Source organism: Melanotaenia boesemani, chromosome 1 (genome assembly GCF_017639745.1).
Source record: "Melanotaenia boesemani isolate fMelBoe1 chromosome 1, fMelBoe1.pri, whole genome shotgun sequence".
In the NCBI taxonomy this organism is placed as follows: Eukaryota; Metazoa; Chordata; class Actinopteri; order Atheriniformes; family Melanotaeniidae; genus Melanotaenia; species Melanotaenia boesemani.
In genome coordinates, this window is record NC_055682.1 from 38,036,739 (window position 1) to 38,059,367 (window position 22,629).

Genomic DNA, 22,629 nt, shown 5'->3' on the forward strand with positions numbered 1-22,629 from the left:
TAGCCCTTAGGGAGGGAGGACCGAGGGCTCGGAGAGGAGAGGAGAGGAGAGGAGAGGAGAGGAGAGGAGAGGAGAGGAGAGGAGAGGAGAGAGGATGCGATTCGCATATACATACATGAACGAGTGGCCGGACTGGCCGGTAAACACAGAGCTAGAGATCAACACAGAGGGACAATGTGTGTCGTCATGCTAGGTTCTAGATAAAATTACACCTCTAGCTCTTCAGATAGGGTATTTTTAATTCCTTCAATCTAGAAGTGATGAATTTCTGTTTATTGTCCCTTCCTAAACATGTATTTTAACTATTACCTGTCGCCAGAATCCAAGAATGTACTTGCTTTTAGTTACACATATGTGTGTGTCATGGCTGCCTTGTATATTGTGTTTGTTCAACGCTTTGTTTGTGCACTTCCTCAGAAATGAATGCTTCACAGTGTGCTTGGTTTAGGGAACTTATGCACTATCTACAATACTGCTGCTGTTGTTTTATTGCCGTGATCTCGAAACTAACCAAATACTAACTTACTCTTATGTCGCTGTGTTTATTATTTTGTTTACACCCAACAAATTCTGCAACTTTATTCATTCTGAGTTCATTCTTGTTGACCTCTTGACCAGGTCATCCTTGTGAAAGAGATCATGTTCGATTGAGTTTAATCTGGTACGATAAATAAATCTGGTTATTTATTTATTCGCATGTGCCTGCTAGTGGAATCCTCCGGTAATAACCATAGAGCACAAACAAGGACGTAAACTACTATGCTTGTGATGGAGTCAGCAGTCTATTTAGAGGCAAGGCTAAAACCAAGCAAATTCTTGGCCTTAGAGAGTTTAAGCGACCTAGAAAGGTAAGTAATGGTGGAAGGTGTAAATCAAACAGACCAAGGAGCAGCTTGTGAAGGGTGGGATTGAAATTAGTAAACTCTTGCTTGAATATTTTCTGTCTTAGTAAAGAGATACAGTTGTAATTGGTGCTACAGCGACAGCAACAGTATCACAGTAGAGAACTGAGGAAGCAAAACTTTATAGTTATTCAGCATTGTTCACTGTATACTGGACAACAGATTTTTCTTTTCATTTGAGTGAAATAGAAATAAGAGAAATACAATGAATAAAAATTAGTGGAGCTACAACAGGATATTAATATATATATATATATATATATATATATATATATATATATATATATATATATATATATATTGAATATTATTGAATATTTTTTTTAACTCTAGCATGGCACTTGCACGTCGTCTTGTTTATTCAAGAGAGGAACTTTTTGCATTGTGGACTAATGCAGCACAACGTACCGACAGAGCTGAGGAGGAAGTACAGAGGCTGCAAGTCAGGATCTAAGCTAAAGGCTTCTCGACAACGTTTTAAGCCAGTGATCCCCTCTGTACTAATGGGGAACGTCAACTCACTACCTAACAAGATGGACGAGCTGTTGGCACTGAACAATCAACGGAGTTATCGCGAGTGCAGCTTATACATCTTCACAGAGACATGGCTCACTGATGCGATACTGGATGGTAGCGTGGATCTACCGGGTTTTACTGCTGCTGACAGAGACATGAACGCCTGCGGTAAGAGTAGAGGTGGGGGGCTCATCATATATGTGAACAAACGTTGGTGTTGCCCAGGACATGTCTCAGTGAAAAAGGGACTGTGTTGCCATGACTTGGAACTGTTAGCCTTTAGTCTGCAGCCATATTACTTGCCAAGGGAGCTTAGTCACTTTATCGTGCTCTGTGTTTACATCCCGCCCAGTGCGGATGCATCAGCTGCCTGTGAGAAGATACACACAGTAACAGCAAGGCTGCAGATAAAGCACCCCGAGGCGTTTATGGTCATATCTGGGGATTTTAATCATGCTTCCCTGGACTCTACCTTGGCCTCCTTCTACCAGGCTGTAGACTGTCCCACAAGGAACAACAGAACAATAGACCTGCTGTACTCCAATGATAAGGATGCCTACAGAGCCACCCCCCTCCCCCCACTTGGAAAGTCTGACCACAACTTGGTTCACCTACAGCCACAGTACACCCCCCTGGTCAAAAGGATGTCTAAAACCACACGCTCAATCAGGAAGTGGTCACCTGAGGCAGAAGATGCTCTGAGAGACTGCTTTGACATCACTGACTGGGATGTACTGCTGAGACAACATGGTGAGGACATAGAGGAGCAGACTCACTGTCTGACGAACTACATCAACTTCTCGCTGGACGTAGTCTCCCCCAATAAGACTGTCTGTTGTTATCCAAATAACAAACCTTGGATAACCCAAGATGTCAAAGCTGTCCTCAACAGGAAGAAGGTGGCTTTCATGAACCATGACAGGGAGGCAATGCAATTAGCACAGCGGGAAGTGAAACAATGCCTGAAGGTGGCGAGGGACACCTACAGAAGGAAGGTGGAGGATAAACTGAGTGAGAGCCATATGAAGGAGGTCTGGGATGGTGTCAACACCATCACAGGCTTCAGATCAAAGGCCATAACAGTGGGGGGGGGGGGGGGGGGCAGTGGAAGAAGCAAACAGGCTGAACATCTTTAACCGCTTTGACCAGCCCATGGTCCCCCCTCCCCCACTGCAGTACACAACCTCCCTGACTTCATCCCCTGTGCAGCCCATCTCCAGCTTAACACCTCAAAGACTAAGGAGCTGGTTATTGACTTCAGGAAGTCCAGCCCACAACCATGTCCAGTGACCATCAGGGACGACAAGGTGGAGATTGTAGACAACTGCAGGTGCCTCGGGTTGTGGCTGAATAACAAGCTGGACTGGACGAAGACTGAGATCTTTTAACATCTGCAGGAAACTCCTGTGGATGTTCTATCAGTCTGTGGTGGCTAGTACGCTTTTTTATGCTGTTGTCTGCTGGGGGGGTAACATGACAAAAACGTGTGCTAACAGGCTGGAAAAACTCATCAGGCGGGCGGGCTCTGTGGTTGGCATGAAGCTGGACTCCCTGGTGACAGTGGCAGAGAGGAGAACACTAAAAAAACTACTGGCTATTGTGAATGATGCCAGTCACCCTCTGCACACTGTCATCAGTGCACAGAGAAGCCTGACCAGTAACAGGCTGTTCCTCCCCAAGAGTAGGACCAACCGGCTCAGAGACTCCTTTGTCCCCCGAGCCATCAAACTGTACAACTCTGCATTAGGCAGGAGGGAGAAAACAATAACCCATACAAACAGTTGAAATAACTTATACGTGCAATAGTGCACTGGGAATCTGTACCACCTCTACTGTGTGCAGTGCTTGTTTATATTGTTTTATTTAACTTATCTTATTGTTATTATTGTTATATTTATTACATTCTATTTGCCTCTATTTTGCTTTGTACCTGTATATATTGTGTCTTGTGCTTGTCCTGCTTTACTGTTTGTGTTGTATTGCTGCTGGTACCCAAATTTCCCTGAGGACTCTCCAAAGGAATTAATAAAGTATTTCTATCTATCTATTTATATATATATATATATATATATATATATATATATATAGACACATATAGCTGCATAGGAGCAAAGCACATTTCAAGATGAGCAAAATCAGAAAATGTACATTGTTATTGAATTATTAATATAGTCGGAGGATATTTTGCACGAGAATGATGATATTAGACAGAGATCACTAAAATCATTGAGTTCAGCAGCAGCCTGGTGGCTTCAGGGAAAGAAGATGAGCAGTGTGACTATTTTGGCACGATTGCTACTGAACCTTTCAGAGGGAAAAACGGCCAATGATGGGGATGTGTGCAGTCCTTGAGGATGCTCTGAGCTCAAGTCAGGCAGTTATTCTGTGCAACGTCCTGGATGGGAGGGAGCAATATCTCAATGATCCTCTCTTCTGTCCTCACCACTCTACATAGAGGCTTCCAGTCTGCAGTTCAGCTCCTAGCACCTTTCTATGATGGTTCTGTAGAAGGTGGTGAGGATGGAAGTGTTGGTGATCTCTCCATCAGGCACAGGAAGTGTAGTTGCTGCTGAGCTACTTTTTTTACGAACAGTAATGTGCTGTGACCAGAAAATAGTGTCTATGACCTTTACCCCCAGCAACGATTTCTTTAGTCTTATCAACATTCAGGATCAGATCCATCTTATATCAATCCATCAGTTGGTTCAACTCCTTTCTGTAGACTAGGTAGTTGTAATGAATGGGTCACTTGTGCCTGAGTGAGGAGTCACTGTGCATTAAAGCAACACAAATTAAGTTTTCAACCATGAAACTCTGAGCTTCTGACTCATTTTGATACACTACACTGACATTCATTATGTACATTCCTGGAGCTGCCGTTGCCCGGCAGCATCCCGATGCTGAGAAACTTAACTTCACAACTTTTGTTTTCCAGCCTGGAGGATCACATGGCAGCTGTGTTTTGCTTCATGGTACTGCAACACACACCAGAAACTGGATTTCAACAGGTTGAAAAAGAGAATGAGACAGAATGTGAGATTAGACTAAAGTCAATATTGTGCTATAGCTGATTTAGTTCATATGTTATCAGACACCTTTTTGCCTTCATCAGAGGTGTCACTGGATGGTGTGTGACGTGTACAAATCAGCTGATGTTCATTGAGGCGGTGTCTACCTGTCAATCCTACTCATAAGTGACAGTCTGACTCATCCGGACAAAGGCCGATGCCGCCCCCCTGCTGATGGCTTCCGACTGGAGGATGTTGCTCTAGTTGTGGGAATGCAGGAAATCCCCCTAATCCAGGTTCATGGCTGTGTGGGTTTGCTTTCTGATCACCTCCGATAAAGACGGAGAACTACCATCGAAACATGTCAGGTAGGCCTATGCTAAAACAAAGTGTATGATAACATAAGGACTAAATCAGCTATAGAAAATTATAAACACTAACAGCTTTTCTGGATCAGTATTGTACTGACTTTACTGGCTGTAGGGAGCTCAGAGAAGAGACAGGATGCAAAACAGATGCTGAACTAGCCGTCGTGAGGAGGCAACAAAGTTAAAATGTAAAGTCTAAAGTTAAGTAGTGCTGTTTTATTCTGAAATATTTCAGTCCGGGTGTGTCAGATGTCTTTCCTTTCACAATCATTACCCACTGACAAAATATGATTTTTTTTTTCCTTGTATCCCAACACAAAATAATAAATTTTATTTAAAACTTGGTATCACAACTTGCTATAAATCATCACATAGTCCATGTATTTCATGTTAAGTGGATGTAGGTCTGAATGAAAACACAGGAACTGTTTCTCTGTGAAGTATCAGCCAAATAGATGAGAGAGGGAGAACAGGGCAAAGCAGGCAAGGTTGTCAGCCTAGAGACACAGCTGCTGTGTGATTGTCACATTTTCAATCATGCTGCAGTACCTGAGCTCTGCAACATCTGCTGTGTGATTCTCTAGGTTCAGACGAGGAGTGGAGATAAAACGTAGCATGTCAGGAAAGGAGAAAATGAAGATGGAATGAGGAATGGGAAAATAAATTAAGAATTTAACTAAAGAACAGACAAATGTAAAAGAAAAATGATGAAGAGAGGCTGGTTAAGAAAAGCAGGAACAGGTGGGACATGAAGACAGACAGGAGACCAAGGAAACATAGATGGGAAATTAAATACAGAACAGGGAGGAGAGAAAGAAATACCTTATCAAAGAATACAATAAAAAAATTGGATGAAAATGGCTTGAAACTAAAACAAACCCGCTGTCAGAGAAGAGAAGTGTGAAATAAAACATACAGATAAAAGTTAATAAAAAGATAAAATTGCTGGAGGATGGTTTTCTGCTCCAGTGGCTTTCAGATATGACCACACCCCAACACCTACAAACACACACAAATAATGGTTCAATATTGAAGCAAAACCACGCAAATAATCAAGGCACTGGGATTAATGATGAGATTTGGGAAGTGAGTGAGTTGATAGGATCGGTGGGATTACATCACCCGGTCCAATTCTCAGCAGACAAGGAAGGAGCAAAACAAAGGCAAGGCAGTTTATTTGTATAGCATAAGCTGCCATAAGAGGATTGGAGGCTGTGTTTCAGGTTGTTTTATGCACAGAGAATTAGGATGCCATTACAAAAATGGAAATTGAGGCTTGGATGTTTTCCCAGGCCTCTATTCATACTTCATTCACAAACATTAACTTCAGAGTCTGAGAGAAAGTGTAAAGATGAAAATAAACATGCTATTAGTCATCACTAAATGAGTAACTCTGTGTCAGTACATATCTGTTCTAATGCTTTTTTTTGTTGCTTGGAGTGTCTCTTAATGCCAACAAGGTAAAGGAAGTATGTGGTGCTTACTCCAAATCAACAAGGAGAGGGAAAAGAAAACACCTCTCCAGCTAAAGAACAACAAATACATGCTAAGAAACTGACACACACAAATAAAAAAAACATTGAAGGCCCCTTAAATGTATTCACAATAGGTATAAAATCCATCAGACTCCGTGTGAAGAGTCTGTTAACCTGGAAGTGACCCACATGCACAGAGGAAGATGTGATGTCACACAGCACACTGTGTTTACCAAAGTAAATATAGAAACTACACGTCAGCATGCGTAGTATCAGTTTTGAAGTTGTGCAACCAGAGCAGACGAAATTGTGCTATAATATTGTTTTGTCCGTTGTATATATGCGATCTTGCTACGTTAGACCGCTGCCAGTGCAGAACTGTGACTTCTGCCTTACTTCAATTATCTTAAATCCAGAAGAAATGTGACATGACTGTTCAGACTGATTACGTTTAGAAAAAGATAGGCTATGCATTCAGTTTAGTAACTCATATCAAAAGTGAAATGAGTTAGAAGTTAAAAACAAAAAAAAAAAAAAAAAGAAATATGTTTCATAAGTCACACATAAAAGTCTGAATTAATTCTCCTTTGCCTGCAGTGTGAATGTACGTAGCTTAGCTGATGGGGAAGGAAACGCTTCCCATCTTTGGTTAACATTTTACACCCAAACTGACATAATAAAAATAAGCATACAGGTTTAGGCACTGATAATGTTGCTATAGTTATTTATTTACTAATTTACTCTTTACAGATTACCAGGAGATCACCAAGGTAACTTATATGAAACTAAGAGTAAAATTTGCCCTCAAAAGATAACAACGGTTGTCTTGAACTTGGACCTTTTAGTCAATTGAGTTAAATTCCTAAATTAGTTTATTACTGTAACTAAATTTTTCTAATTTTACCGAAGTATTTGTTATTTGATTTCTGGTGTAGACCCAACACTGCAAGAGAGAATCCCTCTCCCTCCAACAATGAGTAACACCAGGTGATATCTGAAGTTTATGACTAGCTATGGTACCATGCTTGCATATCTTGCTTGGAGTAGAGGTAAACCAAGTCCTCATGTGCTGCAACAGTTTCTCCAACACGCATATCTGCACAAACAAAAACAATCTTCAAACAAAAAGTTAAGTTAAAACGCATTTTCCATTAATGTGTTGGTGGCAAGGATTGAACGATGTCATTTTTTTCATAATGTGTAGGAAACTGGTGATAATATGTCAATGTCAATGTCAAGTTTATTTGTATAGCACCTTTCATGTGAAAGACAACTCAAGGTGCTTTACATGGAGATCATCAACAACAAAAACAAACAAACAAAAAAAACAATTTAAGAAAAGTTTACAATAAAAATAAGCATAAAATGAGTCTAAAAATACCCAAATACAATAAAACACTGAACATACAGACATCAAGTAAAAAAGAGAGAAAAACCTTGACCTTTCAAAGACTTATGAACCATTAAAAGGATTTTAAAATCAGTTCTTTGAGGAACTGGAAGCCAGTGCAATGTGGATCCCTTGTTTCGGAAGCAACAGCTGAGCCGGCGTGTTCTGGCTGTGGGCATTGGTGCTGACAATCAAGATCTTCTAAAGCTTGAAACCTGTTTTCAAGATGCAGTACTTCTTCAGTTTTGCGGGGCCGAGTGGCAACAGAGTCACGATAACTATGACCCTTGACTAATTGCCCATGCTTCGGTGCAGATGGAGTAGGACACCTCGGAAGTTTAGGTTGTGCCCCGACCCTCGGCCAGATGTCATCCCTTAAATGTAGAGCAGAACCTGTACCACAGGTTTGATCTTCACCTGCAGCAACAGATCCGGACCATTTTATCATCATCTCCGCAAGGTGTGGAACAAGGAGGGGAGCACTCAGAAAGACCATTGCGGCTAACAGAGCCGAGCATGGACAGGTGTTTAGCCTGGGACGCAGCGATGGTGGAAAACTCACAGATGATTTAATCCTTTTCATCAATGCTGTTTTTAAGACAAGAGATGTTCAACCTCAATTTGGCGATGGTAAGATCTCATGAGTGACAAGCCATCAGCACTTTATAGTTGTAACTTAGGTAGCCTATTAGCAGCTGCCGCTCGGCTTGTGGCAGGTAAGCTAAGAAAGTCAAAACTTTGTGATCTGTATAAAACTCACAGAACTTCTTGCATCCACTAACAGAACAACATTTGTTGAATACTCTTCCAAAGGTCAAAAAACAATCATTTCATAAAAACGTAGAACTAATAGGCTAAAACAATAGAGGAGATGCTGCTCGCCCGTGTACCTGTGTCTGAACAGCAAACTAAGCTGCTTCTGTGGTCCAGACCACAAAATAGATCTTTAAATGTACAATCTGAATGCTCACTGTATGTTTTGTTCATTGAATTGTTTTGTTCAGAGATTAGTAAAAAAAAAAAAAAATTAAAGTGTTTTTGATTTTATTTCCTTTTAGCTGTTAAAATGTAACAAAAATATGAAAATGGCTTGTTTTGGGTTCATAGTGAAATTTTTTTGTGAAATATAAAGTACAGAAAAAGGAACTGTTTTACCGTATTTCAGACAGGAAGTGGTGGTTTTGTGTGGGCAAATGATGGTGGGAGAGACATACAAGGTCAACAGGGCGGGGGTTTCACACCGAAGGTGTGTCCCAATCTATAGAAGTGTGTCCCACTGCGCTGACACAGAAATGTCAGTAAAAACTCAGTGCACTGAAAGTACCCGGATGCTGCCCTAAACTCGGCCTAAAATCTAGCGTGAAACGATGGACACTTCACGCACTAAACGGACGCCATCTTGCTGACATAGCGGAAGGGGAGGGACTTTCAAGCAGTTTTTCAGAGCTGAATAATGGCAGACACCGACTCAGCGGTACTGATGCAGGTGGAGGCTATTTTCTACTGTTGTAAGTATGAGGTTATTTGATCATAATTCTAATATAAACTGCAGCATGCTTCTTATCTCTTCTATCCCTGATGACAGTTATGGATCTTATCATTTGTTGGAGGCTGCAGTAGCGTTAGCAACGTAAATGTTAGCAGTTTTATAGCCGATTTCGCGGATGTAGATGGGCTATAAGTGTTAAAAATGATTAATGCTATAGGTTCCGTATGTTTATTCATGATTGTTGAACCTCCAGATTACGCACTGCGGGGTCTCTGGCGTAAATTAAATGGTCCTTGATCTGAAAACTGATTAGGAAACACCGCTGGTTAGAAAACCGGCCCATTTCCATGGTACCGCTGACTAAGCCGTAGCTGATTGTACATCACTTTAGATAAGCGTCTACAAAGTAGCCATAAAGTACATATATATATAATAATGTTTGCTTTTATATAAACTGCCATTGTGTGTTCACCGTAGGTCACTGTGGCATCAAACTACCGAGCCAGCAGTGGCACTGAGGCATTTACCACCTGCGGGCTAGGATGCTGCTGTGGAGAAGAAGAGGCGACAAGAGAGAAATGTTTCAATAAAAAGTTTAAATAAAATGTTTTCTGCATCCCTGTTTTAGCGTCTTCATTACTGCATATTATATTTTAAATGATGGTTTCTAGTATAATCGGTTTCCTGTTGCAGACGTGAACGGTATCAGTGTAAACACCAATAAAACAGATGTATAATGTAAAGTACTTTAATTCAGTGAAGATATCTTTGCATATTTAAAAGCTGTTTTATTAGTGTTTTAAATTGCACTTTATACTAACAGGTATGAGGGAGTGTTACGGCCCCTGCTTGTTACAGGCAGCTGTGGCTGTTTATGACATGCAAAGACACATGAACGTGTGCTGATGGTTTCTATTGTTATCTACTGAGATAGATTAATATAGTGGAGGCCATGGTTCTTTGTTTCACAAATGAGGCCTTTTAAAAGGCATTTAATAGCATAAAAGTATGATGACATGCAAACACGTATGTTAACGTGATTTTGGAAGAACTTGGACTGATTGTCCTAAAAAAAAAAGTATATTAACGGAGCGGCGCTGCTATTAGGCAGCATGTAGGAGGGTCATATACCTTAAAATAAATAAGCATATGTTCTAATTCATGTGCAGCCCGAGGAGGATCCTGCGTTGGATGCAACAAAGTTTACAGGTGGGGTTAAGTAAGGAGTAAACAAAGTAAAATCAAGAGTTGGAAATTCATTTTGTAAATTAAGGCAGCAGAATAATCACTGTGAAAAGTTGGTACGTCATGACCGGTAAGTGCAAAACGTTAGTGCTCAATTTGGATCAGGACTTACCCACGATAGTGTCACTACAGAAGGTAGAGCTTAGTGCGTACTACACACTACCCTCCAGTGCAGTCATGTAAGTGCGCGGTTTGAGACACACAGCGAAAGTTTGAGGAACTTTTCTACCAGGGTAAAAGAATTCCTGGTAACCTGCGTGGTTTGTATTTCCACCGCACCACAAGTTCTAGAAAATTTATTAAATGGCTGATACCACTTGTTGGCACGACAGTCTTCTTCCATTCTTTAACTTTTCCTAACTTTTCTGTGCCCTACATTCAGTTCTACTAACCTGTTGGCTTTTCTTCCAGACACCCTGTCATATAAATTTGCCAACTCGAAGCTGCACAAAATGTCGTACTCAATAAATACACTCAACAGAGTCTGGACCTTGTACGCCCGCTTCTCAGAGCTCCATTTTTGATGATCAAAGCACTTAGTTAAGTCTGTTAAAGTAAAGTAATGTTTGCTGCTGCAGACACAGAAGTGCAGAACGCTGCAGGTATTTTCCACCAATCAAAGCTCAGCACAGCTCCGCCCCTCAAGTTACGAGTCTTGATTTTCTCATTCCAAAACATTCTTATTCCTTTTCACCATTTGATACCGACCTAAGAAATAATGGGCAGAAAACTTTCATTTGTCTAATATAAAGTCTTTATTTGGTGCTTTCACAAAATATCAACGTAAAATAAAGATAAAAAATTTGCATAGATGTACCATTTATTACCATAATGCCATGACTATTGCAGTGCAGTAAGTATCCACCAGAGGGCAGAAGACAAATATCAGATTTTATACAACAGCATTTTGATCAAAGATTTTACCATAAAGTGATGCAATCGTTCTCCAAAACAATATGTATCAAAATGATACCCGAGACATTAAAGAATTAAACTTGTCTTTAAATGACTTTTTCTTGAGATTAAGTTCACAGACAGATTTTCTGGCTGTTTTCTTTAGCATTTACAGGATAATTCAGAATGAATCAATAGATGATTTTAAGTATACAACCAAAAAATGAATGCAAAGAAACACGCTCAAGCCATAATGCTGCCACCACCATGTTTCATTATGTTTCCAATTTAACTTTTTCTTTTCTTCTGATTGTTTTTTGTTTGATTTCAGTTTTTTTTTCCTTTTCTAAAATGCACAGAAATACCAATTTGATTATGGAAATAGACCTCAAATCTGCACATCTAATATAAAATAACATGAAAAACCTGTAACAGTGAAAGAGGAATGGTGTTTACGTTCACTTCAGTTCAGGTCTGTCTATTTGTATCTAAATTACATTTAGAAGATGATCAAATGTCACATGCAACTCTGCACCAAACTGCTCTGATTATCAAAATTACTAAGAAGGTTAAGAATGAAATGGCACCGTTAACAAGCTGTATATTACATTTTGTAGGTTCTTTCTGCTTCCTGCAAGTGACCGCAAACAGTTTAGTCAGATACTTGCTTTATTTATTTATTTGGACCTGAAAATCTGAACATATGCTCAGCAAGATGGTAAAAATGTTTCATCCGGTCAAAAAAGGTCACTTGGTTAGGAAGGTTGGAATAGGTGGGTGGGGAATGTAGGAAAGAGGATGAAGTGTTGCTGAAGAGAGGAGTTAAGAGGTGGGATTTCCACATGAAAAATGATACAAATGAGGACTTGAATGTGTTTCGTGGAGATGTAGTGATTTCCTCCCTGCAGTTTCACCACTAATTAGAACATCTGCATCAGTGAAACATAAAGAGTGTGAGCGATGGCCGAAAGGGTAGCACTGCCTGAAAGGAGAAAAGAACTAGTCTTTGAGACACTGAGTGCGTATGTATTTATTGCTTTCTCGAATACAACTAATTCTTGCTTTTGATCTCTTCTACCCAAGGTGCCAGTGCCCAGCTCAGTTTGAGGGACCCGAATGCCAGCAAAACAAGCACAGTTTCCATGGCAACGGCTATGCCTGGTTTCCTCCGATGATGCCTTGTTTCGAGAGCCATGTGTCGTTGGAGTTCATCACAGACGTTGCTGATGGACTGCTGCTGTACAGCGGCCCCCTGGCCCAGCTGCAGGCCTGGGATCACGAGGACTTCATCGCAGTTGGTATGAAGCATCTCTAGCATATATATCTGACTAGAGACAGAGACCATTTTCATCCTTTTATTGGATGAAACGTTTCAGGAGGACTGCGTAAATTTGTTTAGAACAAAGCGAACTAAGACATCTGTATGGTCTCTGTAAGAGACTGTTTCCTCCTAAAGATCTGCAGTGGTGCTGAAATCAGATATACGTCTATGCTTTTGACATAATGCCAGACGCCCCCTCAACAGTACTCGACAGTATGATGTGACTTTATACTAAAATCATATCAAAAGTGGGGTTTGTAGCCTTATATTAAGTGAAGAATAGAAAAATTTAGTGAAAGAGGATGCCAGATAAAGAAGGAAATGAAGAGTAGATCAGATTTCCTCTCCACTGTAGCTTTTTTTAAACTAGACAAAGCTGAAATAGGACAATCTTTTCTTTAGGGCTGCCACTTGTCAGACACTTGATAAACATGAAGTGGCCACAGACTTTATATAAAAGATGGATGTGGGAAAACTCATTTTGTTGTCATCTTTTAGTTGCCTCTTCTGGTCACTGTGCTGGTTTTCCGCTTGGACATTACTTTAAAAATGTGTAAATGTAAAGAAGAGCATCTTAGAAAAATTTATAAACCAAGTAAAGACATTGCTGCTGGGCTTGGTCATACAAGGTTTACTACCGTGTCCTCACCTAGATGATGTGATTTATGGCTGTATGTGTCTATCTGTAGTAACATTACGTCACAACTTTCCATTGAGCTGAGTTGTTTCCAGAATGGATGCAAGTTTCAGATTGAACTCTCTGTGTGTATTAACTCAGCTTCAGCCCCACTCACGCACTCCTGTTATTCCCTATGACACACATTGTGAAATTTGGTTATTAAGATGGGAAAACTGATGTAAACCGAGCTTTGTCAGCGTTACTTCTGTAGCTCTCTAGGGAAACTGAGTGACCCTTCTCTTGTTGCCGTGGCAATAGTCTTGATGTATGAGCAGAGTGGCAGACATGAATTACAGACAGATAAAAAGAGAGAGCAAAATGTGTTGAAGATCTCGGTATATTTGGTGTTTTTAATCTGATTGACTAACACCTCCTCGCTGCTTCCTCTCTTCTACTGGTCCTCTCTCTTAGGAGAGATGATCTTGTTCTATCACTGCCAAAGTAATATGTGTGGGATGTGAGGTTTGCCTGGAGAGCTGGGTGTGCTGTGTGTGTGTGTGTGTGTGTGTGTGTGTGTACATTATGGACAGGTTTGCAGTGTAATTCCTGAATTATTTCCTTTGCCAGTGTGTGTTATTGGGTCATAAAGACTTGGGATTTGGCTAGTTGAGTCGTTAGTGAAATCACTGTGCAGCATGTAATTAGAGTCAAGCTGTACATATTTAGAGCTCTAATTAACTTGTTTCAAGGTTGACCTGCTGCATGTAATAACTGCATCAGTAAGCCTAGTCTGTGCTGGAGCTTAATATTACTGTACTGCAGTATTTAAGTATGTAGGTATTTAGGTATATCAGCATTTTCTTAAAATGTCTTGAGGATCGATTTTCTTTTTTTAGGTTTGCAGGACGTTTCCTGTCATGGTAAACCTAGACTGTTACATGTGTAACAAAAATAAATAATAACAATAAAGGCGATGATAATATTCGCAATAATATTAATTATCATGAAATTATTGATATATATTTGTTTATCGTTACTAATCAGTGAAGATATAGATATTTATCCCATAAGAACCCGAGGTTACATATTTGTCACATAGAGACATTTTGCTTCAATTTATGGTATAAACTTTGCTCAAAATCCTGTTGAACACAATCTGATACTTGTCTTCTGTCCCCTAATAGATACCCAGACAGATACCATTGGACATTTATTAACATTTTTTCATGGATTGGGCCTTAATAGGTTAAAGAGAATAACGACCATTAAAAACAAATAATTGCATATTTAAGAAATGGAACAATGCTTAACATTTATTAAATGATCATCTATGTATAATCTTCCTCTCTGTACTCATGAATAACTAAATCAAATTTGAGAGATCATAAAGGCCAAAAGCAAGCAAAGGTCTGTTTACCTGCAGGCAGTTTGTTTTTATACCTTTGAATTTAAAATGAATAATAAAAAAAGAGAAATAAAATGCTTGTTTTTCCTGCTTTTGTTTCCTAAACCAAAATGAGAAATCAGACAACAAACCATCATCCATTGTTTGATTTGTGTTCAGAACTTTAATGGAATAAACAGAAAGCAGGTGCAGAATTTTCTCTTTAGTCTAGTATCATGACCCTGAAGTTCTCTGCTCTGTGTACACTGTGTTGACTACACACCTAGAGCTGTGTTGAACCTCATGTTGAATGCATGCAGAATTAAATATTTCCATGTTTTTTTTCACATATGCATTAAGAAAATGAAAATTCAGTGATAGCCAACAATTTATGCACCAACAAGCACTCGCTGCTCTTTAACATGATTTGACTATTTATCTCCAATGTATGACATCATGTAACCTTTCAGTGATTTATCAGCCGTCTACATGGCCAGAGAAACATGAGATCAGCAGTTTTAAGACCTGAATGTCAGAGTCACAAAGTTGGCTCTGTTTGAACCTGCTAATCACCATGGTATCTGATGCTGGACTCATAGGCTGCTCTGAAACAGTTTCTGTTCAGAGTTTCAGGTAAATTCGGCTATGGTCCGTTCTCACTGACGTCACACTGTTAGTTTAGCCGGCCAGGTTGGGTGGCAAAAAGCTAGCTGGGAACCTTTCCTGCTATAGTGACTATTAACTGTTTCTCAGGGATGGCGCTAGCAGACTGAACACTTTCCAAACAGCACTTATGTGGTCAAATCAGACAGCAATATTTTGGAAAAAAACATCTACTTGTTGGTGCACAAAATCCGTATGATTTTCCAAATTCCTATAAATAAATAAAAGAAAAACCCCAAAACATCCAACTGACGGAGATATTGCTACCTGATTCGCCTTACCTTTTACTACCAAGGCATTCAACAATTGTGCTCCACGGATTTAAAAGCGCAAAAGTCAAATTAGAGGCTTATAAATATTTCGTGGCTGGATGGGAATCAGACCTTCAGCTGTGAAAAGTGCCCCAAACAAAGTGTTTCCTCTTCATGTCAAAGCCGAGTAAAACAGCAGATGCAGATAACGTTAGCTCGATGTAAAAATTAGGGATGTCCCAATGATATATTTAGGAGTTAACATTACTAACAATTACTGTGAAAAACATTGCTGTGAGACCACAAAGGAAAATTCATGTCCAACTTTTCATTAAAACTGAAAACTGCCGTCACCGTGGTGATCCACATTGGAGGTTGAATTCGTTGTATATCCAACCATGTTCACCGCAGTCGCATTTCCACTGTGAGAAACTTGAGAAGGTTTTGTTCATCACATAAAACATGACTTACATATAAACTTATCATACACATGAACAGAGTTTCTGGACTTCTTGTTGAATGAACTTGAATATCTGTTCAAGAATTAAACGAATGAACAGGACATTTTTAAATGCTTTAATGTAATTTCTACTTTTCTCTTTGTTTGTTTGCTGTCACCTTGGTATAAAGCATCCTAAAGGTGTCATGATCGGTGGGAGAACCCAAGGAGAGGAACACACGGTTAGTCAGTGATGAGTGTTTATTTACAATAGGATGTGCACGCAGGTGAATCCCGTGAGACGTGAAGCTGGCAGGCAGGCAGGCAGGACGGACGAGGAACAGGTTTGCAGGCAGGCAGGCAGGCAGGCAGGACGGACGAGGAACAGGTTTGCAGGCAGGCAGGCAGGCAGGGTGAGGGACAGGCAGGCAGCCAGCACAGGTCTGGTAGAGGGTTCAGGGTGAGGAGCTTCAAACAGAACAAGAATACGGTTAGTATAAAAGATTCAGGATTTAAGACTGGGATTAGTGCCGAGCTGGTTACCACAAGAGCAGTACGATCCAGCGAAGACTAGACGTAGTCCAGGAGTCTTTATGCTTGTCCTCTAATGAGCCAGAAAGTGCTGCAGCTGTGTAGCCCAGATTGAGAGCGCCGCCTCTCCTCCAGATTAGGTAAGGGACGGAAGTCCAGCAAGATGCTGACAAAAGGATGATCTTTTCCAGATCATCCTTTAGGATGCTTTCTCAGGTGTGCAAACAAACACGAAGTTGGACGGGACATAGGCTCGGGACAACAAGGGAAGACAAAATTTGTCTCAAATACATGTCTGTTAAAAACAGACTAACCTGAGGTGTCAGGTCCTTGGAATCAATGTTAAACCACTTCAGTTTGCTGCATTTTAGTAATGCATTACCTTAATTTTTAATAGATAAATATATTCAAAATTAGAGAAGCCCACCATAAGTAAATTTGGAAAGTGTATGAAACAAAGTTTTCTATAAACTTACCACTGACAAAGTGCTCGCTGCACAGCTGAGAGCTTTCTGACGGTTTCCAGTTATCTTGTTTGACCACAGCAACACATTTAGCCTGTTGTCAGGGTCAGCAGACAGTTGTAAAATAAAATCCCATTCTTGGGATGTCAATGTCAAACTTTCAAAAGCAACACACAGATGTACCATTTTTTTTTTTGTATGTATAAAGCTAGCTGTAGACCTGAGCCCCACAGCAGCATGCTTGCTTTGTTAATCTTTTTGCCACCCACGAACGTCACCGACGTGCAAGTCACATGATCAGTGATGAAATCTGAGAATGGTCCAGAAAACAGCCTAATCCTAATAGCAACATCAGTCTACTGTTGCTGTTCTAGGAGATTATCAGGAACAGATTATTAATCTGGAGACAACAATGTTGCAGAACCATCAAATATAAACCAATGTCAGACATTACTCAAAATCAGTGTATTCTCTGCATGTATATATGAAACACAGTAAAGACTGACAGCTTTCAGTTTGTGTTCGTCATGATAATCAAAAGAGTTCATCACAGCTTTGGATGAGTCAGCACAGTGTACAGGCAGCAGAGATAACTTCTGGATCTTGTGACTTGTCTCAGATGAAACGAAGAACCAAACATCAAATCCAGATGCTTGAACCATTTGGCTCATTTTTGTTTTAGGAAATGAAAATAGGAAAACAATTTTTTTTTTTTTATTTTCTTTACTCCATGGGCAAAAAGAAACTGAAAGTACACGTACCATGAGTGTGAATGTGCTGTAAACGTGGTGTGACTTCAAGTTGAGTGTGTACTGTTTAGCTTTTTCTTTTATTGTTGTCAAGTGGCAGTCTACTACCATAAAGTTTTCTTTTTTATCATGTGTGTGACTGTGTGTACACATAAGCAATGTCAAGTGAGGGTGTGCATTGTGTGTAATCATATTCCTCTTTTTTTTTCATCTCTCTCTCACACTCACAAACATTCACTACCACATGTAGACCTTTAGCTTATGGAGAGGCTGTTTTATGCCACCCACTCATCCAACCTTTTTTTTTTTTTTTTTTTTGCCAAGCCAGCCCTGCTGTGTAGGCCAGAGAAGGTGAAATGCATGCACACACATGAACACACTGTGAACATTGCAGTGAACAGCATCCAATCTTCTGCCACTTGTAGAGGCAGATATTACACAGAAATAGCAGGATGTTCTGTTTGTGCATGTACAGGGCGGAAAAACACAAACATAAGCTGACCACTGATGTTCTAGTGAGACCAGAACATTTAATCTTAAATTTCTTACAAGCAAAAATCTTTAAATTTCCATAAAGACATTTTAAGCTTGTGGTGACCATCTTCATCAAGGTTCAGACAGTTCCAAGCTAAAGTCTTGCTACATCATTTTTATGCATGGAGTTCATCCAGATTTCCACACAGAAGAGCATCGGTTTAATGAAGAATGCGTCTGTGTAAAAAATGGTGTGCAGATATTTTATTCATGAATATAAAGTAGCCTTAAAATAAATCATCACAAAGCTCAAGTCATCCAATAGACAAACACCAGACTAACATAACTACTTGTCTGTTTCCGTTTTAAGTAAATGAATTGTGTTTGGTGCTTTATATAGATTTCGATGTAGCATGAATTGATTTAGAGCTGTTTTAGCCCATAATTTAGCACCATTCCTCATTGCAAGGAAGGTCTTGGTTACAATCTCAGCAGAAGCTTTTCTGTGTAGACCAAGGATCCGCAACCTCAGTCCTCAAGGTTTTAGATGCTTCCCTGATGCTACACCTGACTTAGATTAATGGGACATTAACAGGCTTTTGCAGAACTTTGGAGAAACTGAAACTAATGCTTAAAAATGATTGTTGTGGAAAAAGGTGCACACTCCAGATTGAAGTGGAGAATTTGACTATAAAAGAAAATCTGAGAATGAAGAAAAAAATAGTTTTAATTCTGTAAACAAACAACTTTACCTCTTTTGAGCTTTGGGTGAGGTTTAAGGTGATCATTCATCATTTTAACACCACAAATAAGCCAGAAAACGAAGAAAAACATTAAATAACTTGTTACTAACTGAAACACATAAATCACAACAATATTTTTCCATTTGGACATTTAACTTATTTGCTTAGTGGTAAATGTGCCTTGCTAGGTGGTAACTTTTTTCCCTCTCCTTTTGCCAGGCAGGTATATAGCAGCTATATAACTGGTTTCTATAGACCACACACTGCAGCTGAAGCCCTTCTGTTGGCTGAGAGCCCATCATTACTGCTTCCTGTCCCGGTGATCTGATCTGATCACTGATCCACCAGAAGCATTGGGGAGAACAGTTTCGGAACATAGTTCAACGGTGAAGGCTCACGGCAGAGGAGTTTCCCTTTCTTGGCTTCCTGGCTGGAGCAAATAAATGGTCCTTTCGTTTCTCCTGATCTGGGAGGAATGTCTTCAGTCCAGCAGGAAGCTTAGCTGTCACTTGGATTAGATGGATAAATTGACTCACCTCTACAGTCTGTTATTTCTTCCTCAAAGTCTTGCTTTTCTGCATTTTTGTCCTGTTCCTCTCTCGTTTCACTTTACACATATTCAATATCTCTTTAATCTGTATAGAATTTGCTTGATCAGATAAACTTTTGATGAATTATTTGAGTTGATTTTCCCTACTTGATATTTTCAAGGATGTTGAAGTTTATTTGCACTGTGATCAGTTCATCAACAAGACAGGTAGACATAATTATTTTGTCAACTGGAACATTTCAAGGTTTATAGAGTTATTGTTTATGGAATTTAATTGTTTAGGTTATTTATTTGATTGATGTAGGTTAATGAGCAAAAAAAATAAAAAAATAAATATTGGGCCCTTTTTCTGAAAAGGGCCTGACTCGGAAAGACTTGTACCATCACAATGATGGAAGATAACCTCATATGACAATTACAGAAGAAAACACCAGGAAATTCACCTGTAAGTTTGTCCTGGTGAAGACAGAACTGGGATTTACTGGGATCAACAAGTTTTTTAAATGCTACACGATTGAAAACCAACCTGGAAACTTAACGTTAACCATGTAGTGTTCTGTTCAGCCCTTCCTGTCAACCCTTTAAAAATGATATGAAAATAACAGACCTTACAACCATATATAAAATATTTGACCTTTAAACAGGACAAATGTGTGGCGAGCTGGATTTAAAACATACTCTGAAACTTTATTTCAGAAACTAAACTTACAACCCAAACAAGAAAGAAGAAGAAACACTTAAAAAGCTTTTAACAGTGTTGGAGGAGATTATTTGGTTTTGGTTTGGAAAGAACTGACCTTGCTGAAAAATCAGTTTACAACATTCAGACCTTAAATATTTCATGTACAAGAATCAAGTGAAATGGCTGCCTTTCCTGTACTTTTAGATCTCCTTAGCAGAAGTAGAACATGCTGGATTCAATTTTACATACAAAGTAAAGATTATACTTATTTGGAACCTATTCTTAATTCAATGATACATTACAAAACTTACATAGAACATACCCCATACACACAATAAAAAATCATTCATTCATTCATTCATTCATTCATTCATTTATTCTCACACATACAGTGCTATTTGAAAATGGGTAGAGTTTTGGTTTGTTTTTTGCCAAGACATAAGCCTAGAGGTGAAGGTTTTAAACTCACATATGGTCTTGACGTCAGTCGGTAATGAACTCGAACTGAACATTATATCTGATATATTATAGCTGATCGAAAAACAAACACAACAAGAGAGATGTTACTAGCAGAAAAGCCGATCACCTGATCACCGACAGCTGTCATGATTGATGATGAACAGGAGAGGGAGAGGGTAGAGGCTGCCGCGATGCGCCGTACAGCTACAGAGACCACCATAACAGTAACGTCTGTGCAAACTACGTTTAAAGTTTTTGGGGTTTTTTTTATCCAGGAAAAGTGTAGACGTTGAAACATCCTCATCCTCCACTGGTGTGATGCCCTCAAATCCATCAGTCGAGTGAGCCATTTCACCAGCTTAGAAATCTCAAGCTGATTTCCTGCACATGCATTAAAAGCGTTAAAAAGATTTTAATGCAGTTAATTACATAAATTAGTTAAAGCCGTTAATGTGTTATTTTCAAGAACCTTATTTTTGTACCTTAAAAGTTTGAGCTTCTGACTGACATTCTTTGTTTGCAATACTGGAGCAATCATTGCCTTGCTGTGTCTCAAGGCTGAGAAACCATACTTCACTTTTTGTTTATTTTTTCTTCTCTCAGCCAGGGGCATCAATACGCGAGCTTGTAGCAGCGTGTCATCATGTAAAACATGACTGTTCTGAATTCTCACTGTGGCTGATTCAGAGGAGATATTATCAGAGGAAGGGAGAAAAAGAACGAGAAAGATAAAAGATGAGATAAAATGAGTCGACATCAGACTGACTTTTACTATCTGAAGAGGGCTCAGAGAGGAGACAGGCTTCAAGACGGATGCTGAATTAGGTGACATCCGGGAGCAGCAGAGTGAGAAGATCTGCCCAAGTTTAGTGTGACACTCCCATCTGTCTTACAGGGTGTAGTACCTTGGGGTTTTGCAAACATATTGCCATTGTAACTTCTATAAAAGTAGAAAAAAAACGTTTAAACAAACATTTACCCTGCACACGAAAATATTAAACAGCTATAGTATTGATTCAAACCAGACACATCAGCCAAATTATTAAGCTAAATAAGGTCCTTCATGGGAGCTAAAGTGCTCTTTATGTGATGTTAACTGCTAAGCTATGAAAAACAACTGTAATATGTTGATCATGTTACTTTTATGGGCCCTTAAAGTTGTCACAAACTAGAAATAAAATAGTAAAATAATAAATTTGAATAAAGTAAGTCACTTACCCAGAGTAATTCTCCTCTCCTTGCCCATCTGCAGCCAACTGCCAAAAGGTGACTGTAGCAACATCCCATAATGCAATTGAAATATTTCAAATTTACAGTACAATGCTGTACGTCATCCAGTAGTCCAATAAAACGTTGGGTGCCCTTTGAAAGGATTCAAGTGCACAGCACAATGCTGAAAACCAGTCACTTACTGTAAAATACAACTGTATTTTTTACAGCAATTAATTACAGTGTATGTTTATTATAATGTACGATTGGCCAACCTTACTAAATCAAATCAAATCAAATCAAACTTTATTTATAAAGCCCTTTTCATGCTGGCGGCGATGTGAAGTGCTTAACATGATTGAGAAATTTAAGCACAAACATACATACACATACAAAGAGAGTGTGTGCAATGTTTGGAGGTGTGCGTTGCACATTCATTCCCAATAAACATAACGAAGCGAGGAAGATCTCAGTAACTGGTCACCCCTACTGAACATCTGTCTGTCTGTGTCACTCTCATTTAACTTTCTAGGTAAATTTCAGAAGCGCACCTAACAGATTTACTCAATATGGGTAAAACAAGAATTCAAATACACGACCTGAGGGGATGTATGTCTATGTGTAAACTTATAGATCATCACTATGCTTCCCAATTACAAAACAAAGCCTGTTGGATGAATTGTAAAGAGAAGGAGGATAATTCAATGTGCATTGATTGGAGATTGTTAACTGTCAAGACTTTTTGAACCCCTTCAACTAATTTACCTTAAATGCACTACTCAAACTAAGTTAGGGATATTTGGC

At 39.4% G+C, this 22,629-nt stretch overlaps 1 protein-coding gene across 1 annotated transcript in view; it reads left to right on the forward strand.

Annotated features, from left to right (window-relative positions):
* Nucleotides 1-22,629, forward strand: part of si:ch211-186j3.6 (neural-cadherin) — a 384,844-nt gene that overhangs the window by 259,416 nt on the left and 102,799 nt on the right. Inside the window, exon 27 of the mRNA XM_041985518.1 lies at nt 12,371-12,585. Coding sequence (XP_041841452.1) covers nt 12,371-12,585 — 215 coding nt within the window. The remainder of the gene's footprint in view (nt 1-12,370; nt 12,586-22,629) is intronic.